This window comes from Maylandia zebra, linkage group LG3 (assembly GCF_041146795.1).
Source record: "Maylandia zebra isolate NMK-2024a linkage group LG3, Mzebra_GT3a, whole genome shotgun sequence".
Classification (NCBI taxonomy): domain Eukaryota; kingdom Metazoa; phylum Chordata; class Actinopteri; order Cichliformes; family Cichlidae; genus Maylandia; species Maylandia zebra.
Window position 1 is genome coordinate 58,090,896 of NC_135169.1, and position 13,268 is coordinate 58,104,163.

At 41.3% G+C, this 13,268-nt stretch overlaps 1 protein-coding gene across 1 annotated transcript in view; it reads left to right on the top strand.

Moving 5' to 3' along the window:
* The window catches only part of LOC143416841 (protein NLRC3-like), a 153,534-nt gene extending 142,506 nt beyond the window's left edge, over positions 1 to 11,028 (top strand). The window contains exons 8-9 of the mRNA XM_076882485.1: positions 9,720 to 9,893; positions 10,569 to 11,028. Coding sequence (XP_076738600.1) covers positions 9,720 to 9,893; positions 10,569 to 10,578 — 184 coding nt within the window. The 3' untranslated portion in view covers positions 10,579 to 11,028. The remainder of the gene's footprint in view (positions 1 to 9,719; positions 9,894 to 10,568) is intronic.
* Positions 11,029 to 13,268: the final 2,240 nt, after the last annotated feature.

Here is a 13,268-nt window from a genome sequence, read left to right on the forward strand (position 1 = left end):
TTATTATTATTTATTATTTTGTACAAATCACACCCAATCACTCAAAACCTGCTACTCACAGCATTCACACACTTAAACTGTGACAAGAGTTGAGGAATATACTCACAACACGCTTTCCTAAGAGTATTTCAGACATGCCTTTCATAATCAGAAAGAGCAAGTCAAAGAAAACAATTGAAACCTCTATTAATTCTCACAGCACACACATAGAATAGAAAAAATAAAACACACCAGCATTTATTGCTGATGAGAGGTTACTCCTAAAAGTAATATGTTAGTCTTAAATATATACAGTGCACTCACTATATTTATATATCAAAACTCAGTCAATTACTATACATCCACTACGGCAACTCAAAACTTTATTTATAGCCCTCTAATGAACATAAATGGCGTCTTAAACACACACTCAACAATGTTTGCAGCAGTATTTGTAAAACCAACTGTGGTTTAAACAGTTCACTGCTGACTAATTTGCATTTTCACACTCACACACACACAGTCTAAAAATAGCTCCAGCACTGCCTCAGACTCCTTTCACACAGAGATCTCTTATTTTATATTACAAAGACGTCTTATATTTACAACCACTGTCACATCTGTCAGCTTTAGCGCCTAAACAATTTCGACAAATTTAAGTTAACGGTCCAACCGATAAAGTCCAACTTTTTTGTGATCAATTAACCAGTATCTGTCCAACAGTTTCTGGCCTCATCTCTAAAATCCCTAACTCAATTTAAAAGCGTCAACCAACCCAAACTTTGCCTGAAGCTCTATTTTTGGCATTTCACAGCCAAGGCTTACCCCGAAGTTTTAAGTTAAAGTTACACGCCCGAAGTCCAACTTCTGCTGGCCAAAAAAGCGCAGACTACCGTTCCAAACGGTAAGGAGACTCTAACTCCTAGTTATTCTGGAGTGCCCCAAGCTCCACAGTGACCAACTGACTATCCCTCTTCGAGGACAATGCCTAAGCGTCCTTGGCATTGGCAAGCGTTACCTCTGAGCACTGCGCTTCCTATCAGTCCAACTGACGTTCTTGAATAATTTATAATACTTTGGAACAACAGTAAAACAGCCAAAAAAGTGTAAGACTGAAGCAGGTCCAACCTTATAACCAATACGGGCTCCACCCCAAACAATAACCAAATTCCCTAATATACTAAAATCACTCAGCAGTCCAACTGCTTTCCACGGTCCAACCGTATTAAATCCTTTAGCGGTCCAACCGCATTCAATCATTTTTAGCAGTCCAACTGCATTAAATCCTCAGTACTGTCATGAGATTCTCATCAAAATCAAAGCAGACATTCCCCAGTAATTTCAGTGAGTAGACTTTAATTTGTAATGTCCAATTTGGCACACTTTGGAAATAATTCAACAGGTAGTGCCTTACCTTTGGATAAGCGGCTTAGAACAACAATGAGAAAAAGAGAGCTGATTATTAGCTCATCAAAACACAAAACAAAATCACAATGAATTATCGGTTAATTTCATTTAAAATAATTCATTAAGTATTTATGTACAATTCAAATTAGTTAATTACATATTTTGTTGGTTTGTTTTCTATTTTAATTATTTTACTGACACATTTAATGAATTATTTAATGATGTATTTATTTAATTCACGTTGCTACTCCTGGCCCTGCATCGCTGTTCATAAATACATTTTATTTGTCAGCTTCACCCATCAAAGTCAGGGGGCGGGGTTAATGCTGATCAAGTCAACACCATTGCTTTGGTCTGGTGGGCGTTCTTTTAGTGGGCTTTTCTCAATACTAAGTAGGCCTACACACCAGGGTTTGGACATGTGTGGACCCAAACTATACTTTTACCCTTTTTTGTGTGTCACCAAATACACTTTAATATTTTCTAGACAAGAATGTAGTGGCGTAATCTTTAAGCTCTTTTGGCTCCAAACAGAAGTGACAGACTTGAGCAGGGTTCATTTAAAGGCTGACAGAAGTGGAGTGGTGACGGGGAGATGTTTGACAGGACAGTGTTTCAGCCTCCACAGGTTCATGTTGTGCTCCATCAGTCAGTGAAGATGAAGTCAGTGCTGATGAGGCTGTAGAGTGTGTGAGGGATGTGAATGAGGATGATGAAGATCTGATGATAGCAGATAAGAACAGGCTGCAGAGACTTTGAGCCATACAGGGCACACAGTGTGTGTACAGAACAGCTGAAATCATTATGGAGGCCTCACTGGAATATGGAAGCATCACAGTACAGCTTCAGTGAAGCTTTAAAGTCTCTGATATGAGATGAGAAATGAAGCAGCCAGAGCTTTTTCATGAGTGGAAACCCACTGTGACTGTGAGCTGCTGCTGCAGCCTCCAGATTAGCCAGCAGCTCATCCTGCTCAACATTTCCTCACCAACTTTAATGGAAGTGTGATGTTTTCAGCTGGAGTGATGGTCAGGGTGGCCTCCCTCTCCTCTTCTTCTCCTCTTCCTCTTTCATTTGTAAAGCCACTTCTGCTGCTTTCATTCATTTGGAAGTCCTGTAGCTGAGTTTGGGAGAGACTAACAGCCTCGGCAGCAGAGGGGAGAAAGGCTGTAACACCACCACTTTACTCTGTTCTACCTGTCACATCATTTTATCAGGAAACAAATATGCTCATGTTTTTACTATGTTTGTCTTGAAGATGTAAGAAGATCACATGGTGCTTTTTATTATTGTGTTGGTTTGTTTGCTGTCTCTTGGATGGAGCCCAGCTGTGCGTGGCCCCTGGGCCTGTGGTCAGAGTGTGTGCTGGATAATCCGGCCCAGGATGAGGCCAAACTGACATGGGATGAAATGTCTGTCACATAATTGAGCTTAGTGTAGTTTCATTTCTGCACAATTTAAAAACAACCAAAACTTTGTTCTGTCTTTTCTATGTTATACTGTAGACTTTTCTTTGATACTGTGTCCAAAAGGAGCAGCTTTTACTTTGAAGGGGAGGCGTCTCTGTTTCCTCTTCAGGTTGGATGATGGAAGCAAATTAGTAGCTGTGTCCCAAAACGTCGGCTGCATCCTCCAGAGGCTGCATTTGAAGGCCGATTACGTCACAGCCAGGCGATGAAGGCTGTCCGTATTTGTCGACTCCTTCAAATGTGCCCGACAAATGCGTCCTTCATTTCCCCGAATTTGAAGGATTCGTCGGGTGTGTCCTTCGTGGCCCACCATATCCCAGAATTCATAGCGCGGCCCAGCCAAATTTCAGCTGCCAACAATGGCGGCAGCTACTAAGTTTTCAAATTACTCTTATTAATCTTTCTGGGTCACAAAATAAACTTTTAACATATTTTCAGGCGAGAAAGTAGCTGTGTAAACTTCAAATATCTGCTCGGTTTATCAAGACATCGCATATTTGCAAAAGTGTGCCGACGTTTTCGGAGACGTCTGTTACCCACCCGCTCGCTAGCAAGCCGGGGGGTTCAATGGTCACTCCAGCCGGCGAGAGCAGCGGACACCCGGCTTCATCGTTTTCAGACCCCGCTCTTTCGCTACTCAGGTTAAACATGATATATAAGTCACTCGGTGTTGGACTTCAAATATGTCCATTTCTTTCACACTTCACCTTTAAAAGTGAAGCCTTGTGGTTCCTGGAAGGAAAAACACGACTTTTTCAAGTCTTTGTCCTGTTTTTATGATAAATGTACGACTTTCATGTGAAATATTCAGAGTTTTTTCTCTTGTTGTGTTTGTTTGAAGCTGCTTCCTGTTGGCTTCAGCTGTTTGGAGTTTCCATTTTCTAAACTTCTACATTCTGAACCTTCTTCAGCTCTGAACAGATGATGAAACACTGAATGATTTCAAGCTCACACTTTGTCTAATAAACTTACATCTTTCATTCTTTATACAGATTGAGGAGCTGTGGTTTGTCAGAGATCAGCTGTGATTATCTGGCAGCAGCGCTGAAGTCCAACCCCTCCCATCTGAGAGAGCTGGAGCTGAGCTGGAACTACAACCTGCAGGATTCAGGAGTGAAGCATCTGTGTGGTTTTCTGGAGAGTCCAGGATGTGGACTTGAAACTCTGAGGTCAGTCAGCATGTTTTAGTTGTGCTGAGATGAATATGATGTGAAAGTTGTGCTGACACTAAACTGCAGACATCAGGCTGATATTATACTGATCCACACTGAGGATCTTCATGGTAAAGTCTGTTTTCTTCTTCTCTGGTTTAGTCCATTGACTGCAGCAGAACAATGTTCACATTTCAAACAGTGAGACTCAACGTATGGCCCGCGGCCCACACGCGGCCTGCCCACCTTTCCTGATTCAGAGAGAGGGGACCCTGATTAACTGTGTAGTGTTCTTCCTCACAGTTCTAAGTATCAGACACAACAATGAATAATCCACAGCTGACTGTCTTTAGCAGGTCAAAGGTCACGGCACACAGCAGACAGTGGGAAATATTATAACTCTGATCATTTATCAGCACATATCCATATGTATAAAAACAAAGCTGACACTGTGAGACTTGATCAGAGGTGTGATCATCACAGCAGAGGCCTTTGTGTCAAAGTCACTGAGGATCAAACAGAAACACATGAAGCAGATTTTCCTGTTCTGGCTTTTTATAGCAGATAACCTTCAAAATATTCTGCAGTCCATCAAAAACTGAAGCAAACCATGAATCAACATGTGAACATGAGCTGATGCTGCTGAAGTGAAGCAAAGTTACAGAGGTTTGATTACAGACACAGCTGAGAGTTTGTAATCTGTCATCATTTTAAAAGGTTTACATTTCTTCAGTATATCCACATTTGCAGCTGGTACCTCAACCTCCACTTGTCCAACACAACTGCTGTCCACTGCCTCCATGACATTGTGATTTTGCTGTTGGTCTTCTGTCAGATCTTCATCAATCACTTCTGCACGGGGCACACCTTCAGACTCTGCAGCTGCATAACGAAAGCCTGTAAGATAAAATTAGACATAAGGTAAATGTACACCAATATTCCAATGACAGGTGTGTGATTCATCTGGAAGTTATGTGCGGATTAGTGTACAGTGATAGCAATTTAGTATGTTTTTAGAGGGGGGGGGTTGTTTACCTCCGATGGGTGCTCTTTTTCGCTTCCGTTGCGTACGCCTTGAGTGCCGGTCCGAGTCTGATACAGGTATGTCGTCATGCCCCATGTGCAGTGTTGGTGCCCAGTCTGGATTTGTTACATCCATTTCATATGCTGGTTTGCCTGCAATAATGCCAAATCATAAGCTACTCAGTCGCCATGATGTGGTTCTGCAGCATCACACATTAGCATGTTTTATCTCATTATCTATGACCTCAGCACATTGAAAATAACACTAAAAGCCTTTCAAGAGTGATATGAATTAATTTAGAACTCACCGGAAAGAAAATGCCGTGAGCAAACCAACAAAAAGCTGGGGATTGCAGAGAACTCGATATCCGCTCGTCTCACCGCTGCAATCCAAGCCTGACATCTTTGTTTAGTAATATCGGATACATGGGATCCCTCACGTTGCCTCCAGGATGGAAAACGATGAAAAGAGAGCCCGTTATCCAGCTTCTTGCCTTCACGATCGTGTGATCTAACGTTGCAACCGACAACACGTACGATCCATAGCTGAAATGGTATCCTTTGGCTGGCCTACTGTCATGGCGGAAGGGGGCATGGCCCATCTCCCGTGACATCACGCTCCAAAGCCCTATAGGTGGGAAAATGTACCATGTCGACCAATCAAAAATGATATGGAAACATGACATTTGGTTGTTTAGCAAAAGGGGGAAGTTTTAGGAGTGACCGGCAAGAGAGAGCGAGTGAGCGAAAGAGAGAGAGAGTTTTGATACGTGAGAGATTTGTGACGTTTACCGTGTTTGGTCTCAAGTTAGTTTGTTGTCTTGTGTATTTAGTGTGTAGCTGTTGTTTTGTTTTGTGTGTCAGTTCTACTAGTGATCGTCACAGTTGCTGCCTTAAAGCCAACAAAGGCAGATTGCAGTGTAAACGCTGAGTGACACACCTGCTGTCAGACCTGCAGGTTTATCCCTGTGCTGTTCTCATATGTGTTAGAGTGACACAAACTATTGTTTGACACCTGATTGTTCTGTAAATAGTTTGAAATGATTATATGAAAAACGTCTGAGCCTTGGCTGCATTTTTTGGTAAATAGTACCATATAACTTTGTTGTTTGCAAAACGTGTGCGTATTTCAAGTTATGAAGATGATTCGTTAAACATGTGTGTGGTTTTTACAGTCAAAATATTACTTTCTACTTGTAATTTAAATTTTGTCTGAATTTAGATAAATTGTGCTGATACAGTTGGTCAAAATGAGAAAATAACAGATAAACTGTTTTTAAAGGTAAAATATAGAGGCCACATCAAAAGTAGTCAAAAAGGGTTAAAGGCTAAAAGCAAAGTTGTCACCAAGTACTGTTTATATTTGTGTGTATTGCTGCAGCTTTTTTGAGTATTAATTTGGTGCCTTTGTGTGAAATAATGGTATTGTGAGTGATCCATATAGTCACAAAGAATAGCCACTTGTTTCTGTGCTACCAAAGTTCCCCGGCTTTCATTCAAAATGTGTTTATCGTCAGCACCTGCACATTAAACTACTTAAACATTATAAATGTCTTCAAGCTCACACTGAGGCCTGTGGGGTACTATCAGCCACTGAGACAGTACACACATTTATATGTGTTTGTAGATGAATATTTCATACTTTAAGACTGCCTGTTTATTTTAGGGAGATGAACAAAATACATTGGAATTGTACAAAATAATATCATGGATGATAAATTAAATAGATTTTAAGTAGATGCTTGTGCATTCTTAAAGTCTTATATGTTGAACTGAACTATGTGATCTGTTCAAAGCCTTAATCTTAATTTGAAGTGAAATGTGCATTTTGAGTTTATACACTATGTATATAAGGCGACCGTTTCCTTTTGCAGTATTTTTGTGTGGTGTACTTTTCTATGTCTTAACAAAAGGGGAACAAAGGTGTTTAAGTTCACCTAGGATGATGTGTTTTAATTTTCACATGGTCTTGCTTGAATTTGACCCTGACAAAGGCGTATGAACTCTGTCAGCTGTTTGGAGTTTCCATTTTCTAAACTTCTACATTCTGAACCTTCTTCAGCTCTGAACAGATGATGAAACACTGAATGATTTCAAGCTCACACTTTGTCTAATAAACTTACATCTTTCATTCTTTATACAGATTGTGGGACTGTGGTTTGTCAAAGATCAGCTGTGATTATCTGGCAGCAGCACTGAAGTCCAACCCCTCCCATCTGAGACAGCTGGAGCTGAGCTCCAACAACAAGCTGCAGGATTCAGGAGTGAAGCATCTGTGTGGTTTCCTGGAGAGTCCAGGATGTGGACTTGAAACTCTGAGGTCAGTCAGCATGTTTTAGTTGTGCTGAGATGAATATGATGTGAAAGTTGTGCTGACACTAAACTGCAGACATCAGGCTGATATTATACTGATCCACACTGAGGATCTTCATGGTAAAGTCTGTTTTCTTCTTCTCTGGTTTAGTCCATTGACTGCAGCAGAACAATGTTCACATTTCAAACCTTCAAAGAAGAAGAAAAATCCTCCACTGGATAATTCACTGTGAAACTCTCCAACTCTTCATTCCACCTTAAAGTCTGTCTGACACTGAAATCCAAAGCAAAATGTGCGTTTGCTTTACAGACAGCAGTCCAACACAAACATACACACATCATCCAAAACACAGTCCAACATCCAAATCTCCTCCACTGCCAGCATGAATGATGGGAAAGAGAAGGAGGAACACTCTGACATTCAGGGTTAGAATGAGTTTCATGAAGCAGACTGTGAAGATCAAAGCTGCATTAGAAAGCTTACATGAATGAATGAGTGGACAGAAGTGGACAGAGATCATCTGAAGCACTTCAAAGGCTTTAAATCAGCACATTTCTCTTTATTCTTTATCAACTCTGTTAGTTTCTCTCAGTTTTCTGTGGAATGAAGCTAACAGCAGGCTAATAAGATGCTGACCAATAGGTTTCTATTAAAGGTTGTAATTTGTATATGAAAAAGTGCTTTGGCTCAGCAGGGATCAGCTTACAGGTAGAATACAGCTGCTGGATGGGATTAGCATGTCATAGCTATCTACCAAACTGCTAACTGGGGGATTTCAGGCCATCTATGGATCATTTTTGCTAACTGTTTATTCAGCTTAGGCTCACAGGGCTGCAGCCTGTGCCCTAGCTGTCATAGGGCAAGAGGCGTGGTCCACCTGCACAGGTGAGCAGTCCATCACAGGGCCAACAGAGAGAGACAGAGAAGCACTCTCTCACATCCACACCTACAGCCAATTTAGAAGCACCAATGAACCTAAGCAGCATTTCATTGGACTGTGGGAGAACATCCAACCTCCACAGAAAGGCCAACAAGCTTCAACCTACAACCTTCTTGCTTTAAGGCACTAGTGCCAACCACTTTTCCCCATTTCAGCCCAAATCCTGCATCTTCCTGTTTCTGACTCCAGGCCAGCTCCACTAACACTTTCTCATCAGACACTGCCACCTAGTGGAGGAAGTCTTAGTTCCATTTGAAGCTTCAGATTACAGTTAGTTCCTTTACAAAGAGGTGGAGGTGGTGGGGCCACAGCACCATCATCACTGAGTGCCATAGGACACTTAACCTTTGTTTCCATATGCTGGGAACTTCCTGTTGTTCCAAGGAGGACTGGAAAATGTGTGAAAACCTCCCAGTCAGTTCCTCACAGCACACTTCAATCATTTCCCTCCCACAGCATCAGGACCAGGGCTTTTTCTCTCTTTGGTCCCACTAAGAGATTTCCACACAAACACCTCATCAGTGGGACTCTCAGAGCTACCAGCCCTTTGCTACAATCACAAAGCTCTTCATTGAAATCAATGATATCAAAGCTGGAATCAAATGAGTCCAAGTCTTCTGCTGATTCAGCATCACATTCATCTTTGCTCCTTGTCCTGCATCCCCACCATGGACTTCATTCCTTTCCAAGCCAGCCTTGAGTGTCCTTTATTCAGCTCATCCTCTGCTTTACTTTTACACCTGATTTTAGCTGCTTTATCTCTCTTTCAACAAGTTTCTGTGCCTCAATCTTTTTCTTCTCTCCCTCATAACAAGACAGCTTCTTCTGCCTGAGAACATGTTGGAGTGATTTACTAATCCAGGGCTGCTTATTGGGGAAAATACTTCCTGTTTCCAAAGTAATCCCCATTTTTCCCAGAAAGAAATGTAAGTAGAAATCGATGATCTCAGTGAGAACATGAGCCTTTAAAAAGTCCCAGTGGGTGCAGTCAAAGCAGTCCCTCAGTCCCAGTATAGAGTCTTTGGTCCAGACTGGAACAACTGTGTGCCCAGTTTGAGCTCTCTTCAGTGCTGTGACCTGACAGACCCAGAGGGGCCATCACATCACATTTAGAAGCTCCCATAATGGAGCCACAACACATGTCCAACACTTAGTCTGTCTTGTTGGACCAACTGGAAGAAATGATTCAAGGACTTAGTCACAGAACAGAGATTCAAATCTCCAAAATCCAACTGGCTGCATCAGGACATATAGTCTGAAACTCTGCACAGTTTCCTGTTTGAAGCTGCTTCCTGTTGGCTTCAGCTGTTTGGAGTTTCCATTTTCTAAACTTCTACATTCTGAACCTTCTTCAGCTCTGAACAGATGATGAAACACTGAATGATTTCAAGCTCACACTTTGTCTAATAAACTTACATCTTTCATTCTTTATACAGATTGGAGAGCTGTGGTTTGTCAAAGATCAGCTGTGATTATCTGGCAGCAGCACTGAAGTCCAACCCCTCCCATCTGAGAGAGCTGGACCTGTGGGGAAACAACCTGAAGGATCCAGATGTGAAGCAGCTGTCTGATCTTCAGCAGAGTCCAGACTACAGACTGGAGACTCTGGGGTCAGTAGAGTGATGGAGTGAGTGGGTGGTGCTATCAGCAGTATTGTACTAAACACAGTCAGTATGAAACAAAGATCCAGTGTTTCCTGTAAAGCTGCAGCTTCTCAGTGAAGCTGTGAGAGGAGAATGGTGACAGGCTTCAGGATTGGACACAAACACTTCCTGTTTCTGACCTTTATGGTCACCATAGTAACGGCTGACACGCTCTGATCAAACACTGTCAACAGCCAATCAGCTCTCTGAACAAAGCAGCACGCAGACCAATGACTGCATTCGTTTCCAAGTTTAAAGCAGTGAAGAACACAGTCTGTAGGTGAGGAAGAATTTAGTGAGAGCAGATGTTTGGATGGAATTCCTCCAGTTAACAGCTGGAACCGTCCATCTGGATTGTTGGGCTTGTTGTTGGGGTTCCTACAGAGCTCAGAGTGGACACACCAAGGTTCTTCTAATGAATGAAAGTCCAAACTCAAACTAGGAGGGAAAAACATTTTCATCAACTTCAATAAAAATCCAAAGATTAGAAAAAGTGAAGCAACAATGAGTCCTAGTACAGTCCCAGCACTGAAGTCCCTGCTGCTCTTTATACTGGATGTGCTGCATCACTGACTGACAGCTGATGAAGAGTCTCTGGAAACACTCGTTTATCTCCTCTGCTCTTCCTTCTTCTCTCTGCAGGTGGTGGTGATGATGGTAAACAGGACGGTGTGTGTGCTGAGAGAGGAGGAGCTGTGTCCTGATGATCCAGAGAGGTTGAAGCAGCAGCAGCTTGTGTGTAGAGATGCTCTGACTGGGCCATGTTACTGGGAGGTGGAGAGGAGAGCTTCATCCAGCAGTGACTGACAGAGGAATGAGAAGAAGTGCAGATGACTGTCAGTGCTGCAGAGTGAACTGCTCTGAGAACAGCTCCACTGTCAGACACAATGTAGAGTCCAGCATCATCCCTGTGTGTCCCTCTGGATCTGACAGAGGATCATCAGTGTATCTGGACTGCTCTGCTGCTGCTCTGTCCTTCTACAGTCTCTGCACAGTCTCTGTCTGACTCTGGCTACATTTTTGGCATTTATATTCTTGGTTGCTCTCTTTATATTTTTCACATGCAAAATGTGCCCATCTTTGGCAAGATTCATACTGCACCTGGAAAGGGAAAATAAATGGCTCATATTCTGTTTGGTGAATACTATTACTCAACATTTTAATTATGATTGGCAAGTAATGATACTAAGACTTATGTGTTTCTTTTGTTTTGTTTTGTTTTACCATTTCAATCATGCTGCGGTCAGCGTTAGCATCTAACATGGAGCAAACAATGCAGTAGTCCTCAGCGTTCCCTGAAACACAATCATAGTTAGGTTTTAATCAAACATTATTTATTGAATAATTAAAAAATAATAGTACATTTTTTCCAAATATACTTCCTGGAAAATTAGTCTAAATTAGACTTTGAGAAGGGTCTTATCTGAAAGTGTTTGAAGAGCACTATTTGTACTGTGCTGTTTGAAAAGCACTATTTAAATTGGAAGTACGCACTAACGTGATAAGGACTTTACTGGACTTACCTCGATTTTCAAGTAGGGTGCAAGCTATCTGCATTCGCTCCAGCACAACTGGCTCTGTAGTGGTTGACACCTCACTGACCTCTCCAAAATCAAGGTAGTGTTCTGCAAACTGTGAGATTGATCATAATTAGAATGTAAAGTCTTAATTAGGTAAAGGATAGGATAATTATAAGCCACAAGGCTTCAGCCTATTCCTTTTTCAGTTACTGTATGATTAAGTACTTCTATGTAAAATGATCATCTTTGTTGTTGTTGACCGAAATAACTTTCACTTCACTTAAATTCACTTAAAGTCTTAATTCTAGCTAACAAGAAACTGAATCATTTGAATAAGGGTTACCTTTAACAGTAAAACTCCACAACTGCTGGAATCCTGTCGCTTGTTGTGTTGCATAGTCTGTAACTGCCACTCCATGGTGTCTTCATGCCCTCTCATCCTCAGAAAATTCCTAGTTGAACAAAAGTGTTTGTAATGAAACAAGATTTTTTTTTTTTTAATCTAAGAATAACACCTCAGTATCATACATACCTCCAGTTGTGCAGAATTTTCCTGTCATAAACACCTTCATTCCCATGGGGTCTATGAGCAGTATTTTCTGTGCAGAAATGTTGACAATCTAAAGAAAAAATTAAATTAAAAATTACAATTGTTTGTGCCACTGAAAACTTATTTAAAAATAACACTTTGTGCAAGAAACTGCTTCACAACAAATTATGCAAATTAATAACAAAATGAACACATACCACAAGAATCCAGTGTGTACCAAAGTTCACAGGGCACAGCCACGTCTTCAACTGGGAACTTCATCTGTGGGATTGGAAGTGCAGAGTAATTTGGATTTACTTAGGTACCATGCGTCTCAGGGTGTTTTCAAATATAGTCTTCTTTAAAGGAACCGAACTCTTTCCTCAGCAACAGAAAGGAGTCAACTGTTTGGACCACTTCTGAGCTTTCAACATACCAGTTGAGGCATCTGAACTGCCCAGAAAACAACGAGCTTGCAACTACTGAACAGAGCAGGTGTGCAGCATTCTGCACAAGTATACAAAAATGTTAGAGAACAGTAAATAGGTTTTTTTTTTTTAATTTCAAAATTAGTAGGTAAATGACATTTCTTACTTACCTTTCGTCTGTCAATAACACGGTGCAGATATGCATCAATGACCTGTTTTGAAAAATCTGAGTTTATACAACAACAGCAACAATTTTTGAAGTAACTGCTTGAGTGCTGTACACAAAAACATCTAAAGGAATAGAATTGCTGATAAAGGTTCTTTCTGCATATACTGAAACTGGGTATTATGATGTCACAGATGTCACAACATCTGTGTTGTGGTTGATAACATTTTTTCCTGTTGAAGTGAATGGGTGAAACCTTATCAGAGTTTTGCTATATAAACCCCCCGACCTACCCGCACATTTTAAACTATTAATGGTCTCTGCACTGCAAATGCTTCAGAAGGAGCAGAACCTCGAAATCAGACTCAATAATGATAAGTTCTCTTACCTCATCAGAAACCACCGTGACCCCTGCAGTGTTCGAAAAGAGGAATCCAATAACTTGTATGGTCCAACAGCTGCCTCCAAGCGCCCAGTATCCTTTGCACGCCATAGCCTCTTTACTAAAAGAAAAATATGATAAGTTAGCTTAGGCATGCATGAGATTTCTAGTGGATACGCTTGGTAAAGGCCAACGGGCCACAACAGGAAAAAAGTCAATACAATAGGCATGCATTTACACGCAGAGAAATAGGAAAGGTACAGCGGGTGGGCAAAAGAGAAAATTACTGACAGGCAGATCCATTTCCAGACTTCCAC